The sequence below is a fragment of the Ammospiza nelsoni genome, chromosome 10 (genome assembly GCF_027579445.1).
Source record: "Ammospiza nelsoni isolate bAmmNel1 chromosome 10, bAmmNel1.pri, whole genome shotgun sequence".
NCBI classification, from domain to species: domain Eukaryota; kingdom Metazoa; phylum Chordata; class Aves; order Passeriformes; family Passerellidae; genus Ammospiza; species Ammospiza nelsoni.
The window spans coordinates 14,892,253-14,906,409 of record NC_080642.1 but is presented as its reverse complement, the minus strand read 5'-3'; the positions used below and the strand labels follow the sequence as shown (position 1 = coordinate 14,906,409).

At 35.0% G+C, this 14,157-nt stretch overlaps 1 protein-coding gene across 1 annotated transcript in view; it reads left to right on the top strand.

Annotated features, from left to right (window-relative positions):
* RASA2 (RAS p21 protein activator 2) overlaps positions 1-11,159 on the top strand; it is a 45,172-nt gene extending 34,013 nt beyond the window's left edge. The window contains exons 14-24 of the mRNA XM_059479278.1: positions 79-202; positions 1,579-1,685; positions 2,884-2,970; positions 3,064-3,141; positions 3,597-3,670; positions 4,890-4,996; positions 5,284-5,366; positions 6,214-6,422; positions 7,082-7,185; positions 7,756-7,945; positions 8,804-11,159. Of these exons, the coding sequence (XP_059335261.1) occupies positions 79-202; positions 1,579-1,685; positions 2,884-2,970; positions 3,064-3,141; positions 3,597-3,670; positions 4,890-4,996; positions 5,284-5,366; positions 6,214-6,422; positions 7,082-7,185; positions 7,756-7,945; positions 8,804-8,834 (1,194 nt within the window). The 3' untranslated portion in view covers positions 8,835-11,159. The remainder of the gene's footprint in view (positions 1-78; positions 203-1,578; positions 1,686-2,883; positions 2,971-3,063; positions 3,142-3,596; positions 3,671-4,889; positions 4,997-5,283; positions 5,367-6,213; positions 6,423-7,081; positions 7,186-7,755; positions 7,946-8,803) is intronic.
* The last annotated feature ends 2,998 nt before the right edge of the window (positions 11,160-14,157 follow it).

Here is a 14,157-nt window from a genome sequence, read left to right as displayed (position 1 = left end):
GTGTTGTGTTTGTGCCCAGGGAAAAGGAGAAATGAATGTCTTAAAGGGTCTTAAAAATACCTTTTTTCATAATTGCAGGAAAATCTCCGCTATTACGTGGACAAAGTGTTCCGTGAAATCGTGCGGTCGAGTATAAGTTGTCCTACACTAATGTGTGATGTGTTTTATTCTTTGAGGCATCTGGCTGCCAAAAGATTTCCAAGTAAGTGTTCTCTAAGAACTTCTGAAAGTGGTGTTCAGACTGAAAACTTCTGCAGTTACCTTATGGGGATTGTTAAAATTCTTATCTTGTCCAAGGCTGTGCCCTGAACTTTGACAAGCGTTTGTTTTTCTGTCAGGCTGTACGTTAGAGTGAAACTTCGTGGTCAGTCAAGAGACATTTTTTGTTTTCTGATCCAAAAGTATAGCAAGTCAGAAACTGCAAGACAGCAGCAAATGAGAAGTCATCAGAAGATTACAAGATAATAGTAGAAAAGCACAAGTAGTACAGGAAGTGATTTATTTGAAAGATACTTAAAATTTTTAAGAGCTGTTCTGTTTGTTTCTTCTAAAGAAGCAAGATGTGAACTTGAAAATCAATTTAGCATTTGCATCTTTACATGAACTGTGACTCTGTTAATGATGGCCCGCACATTCATAACTTCTGTGAAGTTAGCTTTAGTACTGCTATAGCTAGACTAGTTATGGGTAGTTTTGAGGAGGGTGGATAATAAAAATTATTTATTGAGTTTGTAAATATGACCAGTATTAGAATAGCTTTAGTCTTTCAGACTGCTTTTAATATAGGAGTAATGTTGTGGGTCTGAAGTACTCACACTTGAGCCAATTAAAATCTGAAATGTCCTGTAATAAGCTACAGGTGAAGACTGCTCCTCATAATGTAGAACATTTCACTGATTCATGTTTATCACTGAAACTGAGCCATAAATTGCTCCAGTTTAGACAGTCCTTTCAGAAAAGCTGACTTACCAGATCAGATTGAAGTGGTCATTAGAGTAAGAATGTGACCTCACTGTATTTCCCAGTATTAAAGCAGATATACCCAAGATTTAATGAGAAAATTCTCATTTACCTCCTCAAAATTATATAACAGCAGGGGTTTATGATGCAACTCAGAATTGCAATTATATTTGTTCCTCTGTGTTGACTGCATTTGATATGCAGCATTAATGTACTTGAATTATCAGTGAGTAGCTTTCCAGGTGAAAGAATCCAGTAGCCCCAGAGTTTAAAGACAGTGTCTGCAGTGTTTTGTCTCTGGGTGCAGCATCCAGCCAGACCTAATCAACTGTGTATGTAAATGCTTGCAATCATCTCACTGTTTCTCCCAGTGGAGCTGAGCCAGTTGTGTGGGAATAGAACTTCTTTTCAGATAAATTAGCAGTAAACACTCCACTATAAGGAGAACATTTCTTACCATGACCACCTTTCTCATTTCATGCGCTTCATTGATTTTTCTATTCTATTTTAAAATATGAATGTCATCTTTGATGTTATCTTCTTAAGGATTTTTATGTTAACTGTCTTCATGGTTTCCTAAGTTCAGTGCATGTTACATTTCATGGTTTTTCTCTGCAGATGACCCTCATGTACAGTATTCTGCAGTGAGCAGCTTTGTGTTTCTTCGTTTCTTTGCTGTAGCCGTAGTCTCACCTCATACTTTTCATTTACGACCTCACCATCCAGTAAGTCTTGTGAAGCTTTGTTCTGTTTTATTCATACTGTCAGAGCTGTTGGTTTGGGAAGGCATAAGTTACTTTCAGTAACTGGGAAATAAGATGACTAAATATCTCTAGATGCAGTTCATAAAGGAAGTAAGATATTTACAAATCTTTAAGCATCAGATATTTCAGGCTTTATGGGGTGTTCTCAAATGATGTGGAAGAGCTTTCAATATTAAAGATTCTGTGCTTTTTTTGGGAATGTGCTTCTGGGGTAAAATAACAACATGACTGAGGGTCCTTTAAGGTATAGGCCTAAACTGCCTTGGTTCTTTCCACCAAGGAAATTAAACATCCAGACATTTATTGCCATGTGGGTCTTAGGCAGAGGTTGCAGCATTAGCCAGTAATTGGTTGGTATATTTGTCCTGGACTCCACTAGTTGCAACGGGTTGACAAATTTTCTGTGTTTGTTTGTCAAGTAGATACACAGTATAAAACAATTTCAAAAACAGGAATATCAAGATTAAAAAACCTGTATTATTTTTCACATTAAATACAGAAAAGATTTGAAATCTGCTTCTCCAGAGGTTATCATTATTATTTTATTTACTTAGGTGTGTGTGCTTTTAAAAGAAAAAGATACACTTATTCAAATTCATTGCCTTGACATTATCCAGATTTTTGAGAAAAAAAAATTACAGGATTTTAACACTTGAGGGTTAAACATCTAAAAGGGAACAGCAAGGCCACTTTTGGAGGCTGTGTTTATAATTATGTATTAAAATGCAATCGGTGAGGTAGCAAACAAACCAAGTAAAAGCTTTAAAGATGAAGTTTTAAATTTCACTTTTTATTATGAAAACTTGGACCATTTGTCCTGCAGTAGTTCATTATGTTTATTATTCAGAAGTTTGTTAGATGTGTAGTAATGATTACAGGATTTGAGGGCTGCTAGTGTTTTACAGGTAAAAATATTTCACCAGTACTAATATTAAATTCTAGTAGTAGTGACTAAAATAATAAACACTATGCAGTAGCTAATAAACTAGATAATATTTCATACACATTTTTTTCTTTTGGGGGAAAGAAAAGGAATGCAGATGTACCATATTTACTACATTGTGTAATATACTATCTTTCTTGACATTTTAATTTTTTAATCAGTTCTACCTGGAACTGTGAAAACATATGACTTCTGAATTTTGTTTCATTGTTTTAGGATGCACAGACTTCTAGAACATTAACTCTTATATCAAAAGCCATCCAGACTTTGGGGAGCTGGGGAAGTTTGACCAAAAGCAAACTTGTAAGGCTATTAAAATTCTTTCTCATTTCAAACATTCTGTGTATTGAAAGTTCATAAAAAACTTTATTTATGTCAATATACTTTTCCTTTCAGTCAAGTTTCAAGGAGACATTCATGTGTGAATTTTTCAAAACATTTCAAGAAGAACAATTTACTGAATCTGTTAAAAAGGTAACTTTCAACTGTATTTTATTTTATTGTTGGTGTAGCTGATCAGTCTTCATTATTAAATGGTTGTGTTAATGTTCAGTTTGCTACTAGAGAGAAAAAAAAAGTTGTGGTCTGTTTCAGACATTAAAAAAACCCAAACCAAAAAATAATATAGCAAAACCATACACAAGAGTTACACATAGTGAACTAAGCTAATTTAGTTTAAAAAGTAAAGTGTTTTTGAAAGAAGTTGTTATTGGTTCTGCTGTTTAGGAACTCATTAAAGAAAGCTTGTGTGACCTCTGGGCATCCCTTGTTACATTGTTCCTAGGCCCTGCCATATATTTTCATCTATTGCTTAAAAAACCTGTTCTGTTCAAGGAGAAACTGTGCATTTACATTTTCAAAATAGCTTTTAGGGTTTTTGTGTTTCTGAATATTGTATATTTATACTTCCTGTGTTTTTTTTCCTGAAGTTCCTGGATGATGTTTCCTCTACTGAGAGTAAAGAGCCCAGTGGTGTGAGCGAGCCAGTACATCTAAAAGAAGGGTGAATACATCTTGAATTTATTTTGTCTGTAACAAAATGGACTTCAGTCTTTTTTCATTAATGCCACATTCAGATTAAAGCTTATTAAAATGTGTGATATATTGTAGAAAGTACTATATTTGTAATTTAGACAATTCTTAGTATGTAGAATTAGTTTAACAGAACAACTGCAAACTTTCATAACTCATCTTCTAAATACTTTAAAAAAATCATTAAAAGCAGCTGAAAACCTATTGAAGACTGTCTGCATTACTGTCACAGTTCAGTGTGTGCTCTGTGGTGGTTTTTGAGGGTTCTGAAAGTGTATTTTAAAACAACGTTATTAACTTAGAATTATTCTACCTCCTGTGTAAGTCTGGCCAGCTAAATGTTCTGCCTTTGAAGTTAGGTAGAAAACTACCCTGTAATTTAAATACTTAACATTTAGTGATAGAATACTGTTATCTAGATGGAGGTGAAAGTCACTCTTCCTAAAAAATAAACTCTCTTTTGTTTGATGTTTATCGAGAATAGGTGATTATTTGAACAACATCCATGAGGAAAAACTAGTTTAATTTACTTGAGAATATTTTAATTTAGGTGAGCAGCAGTTTTATAAGAAGAAAAGATCAAATGGGCATCCAAATTTCAAACAAGGAAGAAACATGTCTCTTACTAAGATACTGAATAGAAATGAAGGAGGAAATTGTAGTAGATCAACACTTGGTTATAGTAATAAATTGATGGCTGTTGTTCAAAATAAAAGAAAGAGTTAGGAGTGAGTACACCTAAAGTGTACAAAATGCAGTTTGTCTGCCCTTGCTGTTGAGCCATGTCCAGTGTCATTTCACTGATATTCAGTTTCTGATCCAGATAAGGCCAAGTACATTCTCCAATTACATGGAGAAAGTGGCAGGAAAGAGAGAATCTTGTAGTTAGATACACCTTATTCCCTTTTGTGAAAATTTGGAATTCTTCATCTGAACAAGTTATGTATCCCCTCCAAATGTACTACAAGCACTGGTCTGGACTGTGTGAGTTTCAGACTCCTTTCCTGGTTTTGGAACCCTGCACACCATCACCATAGTGGGAGCGAATCTTGAGGATCTGTTGTGAACAAGTATTAGATTTTTTTTTAATGTACAATGAATAGATTTTTACATGATGAACGATAATGTCTTATCTCAATAAATGGTTTTGAAGACTAATGGTTGCATTTAATTTGATTCTGTCTTTACAGAGAAATGTACAAAAGAGCTCAGGGAAGGACTCGGATTGGTAAAAAGAATTTCAAGAAGCGATGGTTCTGTCTAACAAGTAGAGAATTCACATACCACAAACAGCAGGGTAAATCGTGTTTATTTTACAATTATTTTTATTTTTCAATATTGTCTTAAGTGTTTGTAGCTTTTTTTGTGCTTTTAAAATGGCATCATTTTTTTCTTTTCCTAAAATATCTATGATTTATTTTAGTTACTTTTGCCTTGATTAATAGAGTCTTCTGTCTGATTCATGTCTATTTTTTCCATAATAAAAATGCATATTTTTAGAGCATGATCTTCAATATCAGTGCCCTGAGATTATAAAACAGTTCTTAAAGATTGCCTCACTCCTCTGTTTACAATTTTTTACAGATAAAGAACCAATTTTCACTATTCCAATCAAAAACATCCTTGCAGTGGAGAAACTTGATGAGAACTCCTTCAACAAGAAAAATGTGGGTCAAAAGATAGTTTATATATAATTCTTGATATGTTCTTTGAATAAAAGATTGTAATTAGCTTACAGAGTTAACGAAACCCCCTTACTAAACACTTCAGCAAAAGGTCTTTTATGGATCATGAATAACAAGCTGTATGCAGTATCTCAAGTATTCTGCACATGGAAATTAACCTGGAAATGTGGCTATCTGCACCAAGTTTTCTGACTGATTGTGACTTTGCCCCCCTTGCCTAATTTCCGGAATGAAGGTTAAAACTATGTGACTTTATTACAAAGCAGTTGAAATTATATTATGTGCTACTCAAAATGTAATGTTACCAAACTTGTATTTATTCCTTTTGGTGAGAACTTCCTGCAGTCTCTTCATCAGCTGAGGCAGTTGTCTGTGCTCACAGCCTCGTTCTAGCCCTGGAACACATCAGTTATTTCTGTTCTTACGTCAGCCCAAACATCTGAGGAAGTGATAAAAGAGCAGCTGTCACTAAGGCCAGTGATGGCTAAAGGAGAGAGAGACTTGTGGGAATCTTCTCTGCTGAAGCATGAAGGTCATGCTTCTTGAAATCTGGGGTCACACTGAAAGATATGTGGGTGAAGAAGACAGAAGATGCATCCTGTTCTAATTTATAAGGGTTCTTTCTTAGATGAGAACACAGGGAGCTGTTCTGGCAGGGCTGTTCTGCTCTGTGTAGTTAAAAAGGTGAAAAGTCTGCTGTTCTCCCTTGTCTCACTTTCTGTCTTAAAGTTTTTGGAATTGCCCAAGCACTGAAATCTATTTTTGCATATTTGAAGTTGCATGGTAACTGGATTTTTTTACTCAGCAGAATAATATGTTTCTTCTACAGATGTTTCAAGTACTCCATGGAGAAAAGCCACTCTATATCCAAGCAAATAACTGCGTAGAAGCCAGCGAGTGGATAGAGGCTCTGTGCCGGGTAACCAGGTGCAACCAGAGGAGGCTGAGCTTTTACCACCCCTCTGCTTTCCTGAACGGGAGCTGGCTGTGCTGCAAGGCCACGGCCGAGAGCACCGAGGGCTGCGCGCGCTGCACCGCGTAAGTGCTGCCTGCCCGGGGGTGGGAGCCACTGCAGCTCACACACAGGCGAGCAGGGCTTTCCCTCGCTCCTTCTGCTAAATGCCACAGAGACCTGCCACGGGGATCAGGCACAGACTACTGGATTTCTGTTACTTTGGGTGCCACCCTGTGGAGGGAACCTGCTCAGCATGAAAAGCACAAATTCTGAGATCTCTTCATGCAGAATAATGGATTTAATTCAGATGCCAGGTTGCATGAAGAAATACGACACACCAGAAAGTTCAGCCTGAAAGTCTTCTCTCCTTAATGACTTTGTCTTGTTCTTTACAACCACTTCACATACTTGAAAGGAGTGCCCTAAGAAAGTCAGCTAAATAATCGTGCATGTAGATTTGACAAATCATTTGGGTTTTGTAGGTATGTTAGAAAAACTAATAACATCTTAAAATGGTTTAATGTCTTTTTAGAAGCTGCTGATTTCTGAAAACAAAGAAATGCTTTGATTTCTTTTAAAAATAAATTTATCCTTAACTGGGTAGGTTATATAAACTACATACTAAATTTTGTGAAACTGTCTATGAGTGGTAAACATATTAAAAGGCTATGTGTAATGAAAAAGAATCTGTTTTTACTTGCTTTCAAGAATTATTGATTACCTGTCTTTGTTCACCTTTTAGAGATGTTCCTGCTGATACTCAAATTGAGATTGATGGAGACAGAGAGACGGAAAGAATTTACTCCCTTTTCACTATCAACAGGTCTAAATTACAGAAGTTGGAAGGTACCCAAATGATAATTAAGAAGAATTACACTGCTATTCAGTTTTAGTTCTCTAAGCCAAGAATATAAATTTTGAACAATTAACTGAATTTAACGATTCACCTGGAAATAATAGAAAGTAGAGAAAGAGCTAGAAGATAAAAATTCAAAGTGCCCTGGTGTCTGATGTTCTTCAGGCATTTCTTTACAATAGAAATCAGGCATTGTTCTAACTGAATTTCCATATGTGTAATATTTTAATAGTTTAAACTGCAACTGTAGGTGGTGCTTTTCTTTGTCCCTTTCCTTACTATGTGATGAATATTAGGCTGTAAGGAAACGCTGAACTTCTCTTAATGTGAAGAGGAGAGAGCTGGATGCTTAAGATGCTGAACAGAGCTAGCAGAACTTAAGCTATAGACTTGTAGATACATTTAATTGATACTGCCTCCTGCTTTTATCTTAATCCATTTTATGTATAAGCCCGAGTAACTTTACATTTCAGAATGCTGGAGTTACCATTTGCATGGGAGTTAGATTTGGTTTTTAATTGTTGAAATTCTAAATGAGATGATTGTGGTTGTTTTTGCAGAGGCTTGTGGAAGTATAGCAGTCTATCAAGGTCCTCGGAAAGAACCAGATGATTATTCTAACTTCACCATAGAAGATTCTGTAGCCACTTTTCATACACTTCAGCAGATAATAGATATAATAGAAAAGCTGGATGAATCACATGAAAAATACCAGAAGAAGAGATCATCTAGTGCCAAATATGGTAGTGAGTAAGTATCTTGTGTAACTTTGACATCGATAAATGTGTATTTTGAAAAAAATAAATCATAGGGAAAGGCCAGACTTGTTGGGATAAAGATAATGAAGGTAGAGTTAGACAACACAGACATGGAGAGAATGGTACATCATTTGTACTAGTGCAGTTTTTTACCAGTTGTTGAAGATCTGAGTTCTTCTGGTGTGGATTCATCTGTTCCTGTTGGGATTCCTGTAAGTGGGTGCAGTGACTCTCTTGTTTCCTTGCAACTTGGCATTTGAAGTGCACACAGAATTTATCCATAACAGTATGCCTGCCTTCTTCCCCCCCCCCAAAAAAAAATTTTGGTTAAATAATTGAAATATCAAGTTATATGAAACTGTCAAAATTTTACTGCAGAAATATATCTTTTAGGTAGCATATTTACTGTTTGTATTTCACTTGCCATACTCAGTGATAAATACTACTTCTTGTGAATGTAAAAAACTGTTCTTAGGAGCACATTGTTGTTCCAGAGCACATTCTTTAGTTCTCTTTAATCCTGGCCTATGCCTCTGGAACACCACTGGCAAGCTTTTAGATTTTGTCTTTGTATCACTAAGGATTTATTGAAGGAAAGGAAAAATAAAGAAAAGCTCAAAACCTGGTATGGTTTGCTTAGGTTAGTGTTTGACCCAAGTTTTTCAGAAAAATTGACCGTGATTTAGAAGTCCCATGTGAAAGTAAATGAGGCTTTTGCAAATCACTAAATTTCACAATTAATGGTAGAAATTGGGTTTTTTTGCTTGATAAATTAAAATTGCATGATGAGAACTAGAAAGCAAATGTTAATCTTAAAAGTATTTACATATAATATTTTGGTTTTTTGCAGAGAAAATCCAATTGTTGGAAAAGTTTCCTAACCAAAACCAACTGGCCCACTTGGATGAAAAAAGAAACTGGAAATGTTCTAGTGTTTTGGTTTTTTGTTTGTTTTTTTTAATTCATTATATGCATTTTTGCAAAATATTTAAGAATGAACATAAATGCTAGTTGTGTTCACAATCTATTTAATATTTAAGAGAAAAATACCTTCTTGGAAATCTGGTTTTTAAGGTTTATGCTCATTTTGCTGAAGAACTTGAAGTTCCAGGTTCTTGAAATAACAGATGTGAATAAATCTAAAGGTTGTTTTGCCATTGTTTTCTTATTGGGAAGAACTTTGTAAAGAAATAAGCTTTTTCATGGAAGAAAATCCACACTGCATTTGTTGGTTGGATTACATCTCAGTACATACACTGCAAACTTGCATGAGTTTACCATGAGTGCCTGCCCTGCTGATACGGATCTCGAAATGGAAATCCCAAGATCTTATGATGTGGAAAAGATCTGAAGCTTTACACTCAATACATTTGACTTTTTTTTTCCTTGTATTAGGTGTTGTCAGGACTTGATTTATCTACAGTTGAAGTTCTACAGAACCGTGCAGTATGCTGCAAATAATCTGGACAGCAAATACCAGTGTTAGTTGAGTTATTAAGTACTAAAGAAGAAATCAGGGAACTTATGTTGTACCTCTTGTTTACATTTGGAGTGAGTAATATATGGAGTGACATTAGACCACTGTCTATTTTCTTTAGCAGTTTTTAAGGTACATATTTTTACTTAATCTGAAAAGAAATGCAGGGTAGTAACATTCTTGTTAAATAGGTTTGCCTTCAGATAGAAAAATTGAAGTGTGAACAGATTGTGGTTAAGTACTGATCAATTAACATCATCCCATGTATGATTTAACTTCTTTTTATAAAAAGTAATAACTACGTCCAGCTCAACTTTTGACTACAAATCTAATAAATAATCTCTGTTATAATCACTCAAAGCACTTTAGATATCTGGACTATCCCAGATTATTTTTAGATACTTTGTAGTATCTGCTTGTTATGATCAGTTGAATGATCAACATTGTTTTGTCTTTAAACAATGCTTCAGTGAATATTTTTGTATCTTTAGTTACATAGATTCGTATTTGCCACTTAACACAATTTTAAACTGGCATTCCTGACTTCAGTAAGATTAATTTTGGCTCACTTTGTCTGAGAAGTTAGTTTTCTGCTGAGAAAAAGTATATGTATATAACCAGGAAGAAGCAAAGGTATTACTGTGGCAACTTTGCTTCATCAGTATTAAATACAATGGTACTCCTTGGAATATTATTTTTAATAAAAGTTGTATGTGGTACTTTTATTTTTTAAAGCATTTTCTGTGGGGTCTTTTGTTGTTTTGTGGGGTATTTTTTAGGTTTTGTTTTGTTTTTCCAATCACAATTTGGCCAAATTAATTAGGAATGTAACTTAGACTAGAAATCCACAATGCTTGAAACAGTAAGGTGTTGGAATTACCACACATTTATTATACTGTTGGAAGAAGTCTTTCTATAATGGAAGCAAGGTGGTAAGACAGGATTGAAATTTCTTTGGAATGAATGTAACTTGTTAAAATGACTTCATTTTAATACCAAGATATTTTGGAATATCTGAGATTCAGTACTAGCACCTGCAACATCACAATCATTTAATCACCTCAGCTGGTTTTACCTTTTCCTTTTTTTACACATTCATTGTGTTCAACAGGACTTTTATTTGCCAACAGTTAAAAGTGAGGTAGAATACAGCAATGCAAATAGATGTGTTTTGCCAAGGTAAAGATTGCCATTAATCAAAAACTGCCATTAAACAAAGTTGAATGTGGTTGAGGGTCAGAAATATGGTTTGTTGTATATGAATTAACCCAGTGGCAAACCCTCTTCCTTGGAGCTGTTTTCTGTTTTCATATTAAAATTTATGAAAAATTGAGTAGTATACTCTTGCAATGTTGGGGTTTTATTATATGCACTTTTTTTTTTTGCTTTGGTACTGGAATATAGAGAAAAAAAACCCAGAAGTCCATTGAATATTTGTGACCATTAAGATTTGATTTATCATTTTATAATGTTTTAAAGTACAGTAGATGTTCTAGAATTTAATTAGGTACAAGTAGAATAATTAATAATAAAAGTTGCATTCATTTTGATTAGTGTAGAAAAGTGATGTTATTCAGTAATTAGTTCTGTTAGGATTGTAAAAGTTTTAATGTTATTATGATGTATTGTTGAATGTATTTTTATTTAAATTTTATTTTCTTATCAAGACATTAAAATGTTTTGTAACATTGCTTGAGAATAACTCAGAAATAAATTACAACAAACCTGAGATCAGCTGTTTGTTTCCTGTGAGGCCTGGCTGTTTAAAATGGTAGCATTTAACTGAATGAATGGGGGTTACATACAGGAATTGGGTGTAAAGAGAGAAACCTAATTGATGGTGGGGGCAGAAGCCACCAAAATTGACCTGGGGGATGTGGTGTCTGCAGATTGTTCCATTCTAAATTGGTGCCTGGGGAGATAAGTGCTTGTTCATCATTTAGTGTAAGAGCATCAGAGAATCCTTGGGAATTTGACAGTGTTTAAAAAGTTTGTAATTATTAGTCTGCTGAGTTGAAAGATAGCTGGCACTGTGTTGTTAGGGTTAGGTGACTCATTTTTTTTCTTGTTACACTGATTTGTGTTCCATTACCTGTGCTGTGCACCAGGATGGGCTGTAGAATTTGTCAGAACTATTTAAAATATATTGCATGTGGAAAAAAAAAGTTTACTTTTCTCAATCTGCTTTTTTTTCTTTATGTAATCTGGGCACTTTTTTTGCCACCCACTCTCCCCTCCTGTTCCTCTGGGCATTTTTTATAAGGAAGTTTTGTACAAGTGCTTTTTAGTGCACTGAGGTGTTTTGTTTCCTTGTGCAGAGAACTGACCTGTTGTCCTTTGTTGCCAGCATGGAAGTTTTTGTCAGGAGTCACAGTGCAAACCTTCCAGCAATTTTGATAAATTTTGATTAATCTTTAGTAAGATGTATTAAGTCCCAGTATGAGTGGTCACTACATTTGCAGAGATTTGAAAGCAGAGGAATATAAAGTTGGAAGTACAGGAGGAAAATTTTTTCAGTGAATAATTTTTCAGTGAATTAAAAATAAGAATTGCATGTGTTCTGTAATGATTACAGCAGATTGATCCTTTCTTTTCTCTGCTAATATGCTGCCATCTCTAACCATTCCACTAACCAGAGTTTTCTCTAACCTGTGACACCAGAAGGGCATTCCCATTTCAGATCTGTAGACATGCCACTTAGTGGCAGACTTGGTAGTGTTGGGTTAACAGTTGAGCTTGATGATCTTAAAGGTCTTTCCTAATCTAAACTATTCTATTAATAAATGTATGATAAATGCTTTACAATACATTACCTTTAATTCCTGGTCAGCTGTATGGCAAAGTTTGCAACATTTACTCACATGTGATAAGGACAGATCCTGTATTATGTTAAGAATAGCATACACATCAAATTAAATTAGGCCAATAAGATTCCAGTAAGAAGCAACTTCTACTAGAATGGACAAATGCATGAAATTTAGTTGAAGTTTTTACTTACAGAAGCATATTTAACTAAGGTTGGTGTGATTTATTATGCACATTAAATAAACCAGAAATTCTTTAATAGCAGTAAGGAGAGTATATCAGTGTTACTGTGTCCAGCTGTGATGAGACTGCTGCTAAAATACTTTGTGTATTCCTGGGATTGATCATCATAAACAATGTTAAAAAAAAATTTCAGAGTTGAAGAGCAGAGTTGCAAGCATTGGAAATATAGCCTGTAATTCAGCTAAATTACTTTAAAAGGCACTGTATGTACCTAAATCAGGGACAAAAATGTTGAAATTGGTTGCTGTGCAATGAGAATAAGATATTAAAAGATCCAGTGGCTGCAGTGTTCAGGAAAGGCTGTGCTTTGTAAGCATTTAATTAGGTACAAAAATTAAGAATTTTAATTAGGTATTCTTGGTAAGAATATTTTGGATATTTTTTTTTACTAAAAGCAAATATATGACCTTGCTGAAATGCTTTTAAAATATTCTTTATGTTAATAAATGCTTATGGCAAGTAACAAAATTCATCCATCTTGCTTAATACAATTTTCCATAGAAGATCTTGTATGATCAAGATTTTTAAGTGTTTGAGTCCATCATTATTTTAGCATAATTACTACTACAAATGCCATGGCAGTTGTATGGAAGTCTAGTTAACAATTTCATTGAAAAGAGGATGTAAATCATTATACAGATTTTAGAAACTTTAAATCCAAACAATTGGATCAAAGAATTTGTTTGCTTTAAGGGATTGTGAATTGTTCCCCACTTTCATCTTTTCTTTTTTGGTCATTCCTTGTACACAGGGAAAAAAAACCCGAGAGGATTATAGAACAGCCAGAGTAAACCTACTGTGGAGTTCAAGGCTTACAGGTGAAAATCTCCTACCTGCTCCCTCTGACTTCTCCGAAGTTGCAGGATATCCCGTGCTGTGTGGTGGCAGAGTGCAGTGTGTCAGCAGCAGGGAGGGAGGCTGCTGAGTGTATCCTGAGCAGCAGAGGCTCCAAGGGCAGCAGCACCTCCCTCCCTCCCTCCCTCCCGGAGCTCAGCTGCAGTTCCTGGGGTTTAGCTCAGCCCTCGCCTGCTGCTGCTGCTGCTGAGGGTACAGAAACAAGCCTGGAAGAAGCAGGGAGCAGAGACAAAATGAGTTAGAAGGAAACTCCCCTTTAAGAATCAAGTGATTTACAGTAATGCAGCAGTACAGACCTGACAATTAGCTGCATCTTTCACCCACAGACATTTAAAGTACTTAATGAAAGAAGGGGAAGTATCTACAGTTCAGTCTCTTCTTTCCATACCAGGTAACTTCAGGCACTGTCCTTTGTATAGCAATACAAATTTGGAAAGTCCAAGAGGAAAGATAGAACTTTTTGAAACACAAACAATTAAATAATTCATCTAGCTACCTCCTGAGTAGATAATTTATATTCCAGTTGAGTTCCTCCATGCTGTCATGGTGTGACATTTATAAGGGTTTGTTATTTTATTGTTATTTATATATATACTTGAATTTAAATGCACATTTTTGGCACTACCTTGGCCAAAATCTAGAAGTAGAAATGTAGGTCAAGGTAAAAAAAAATTAGTTGTGACATGGTACACAGGATATAACACCTGCAAAGGTGAATAATGAGAAGTAAAGTTCACCTGTGCAACACCTTCCAGTAATTTAAATATGTGAGTAAAGGGAGTTTCTATAGGCAAGTTACACAACTTCTCTTTGTAGTGTTTTTA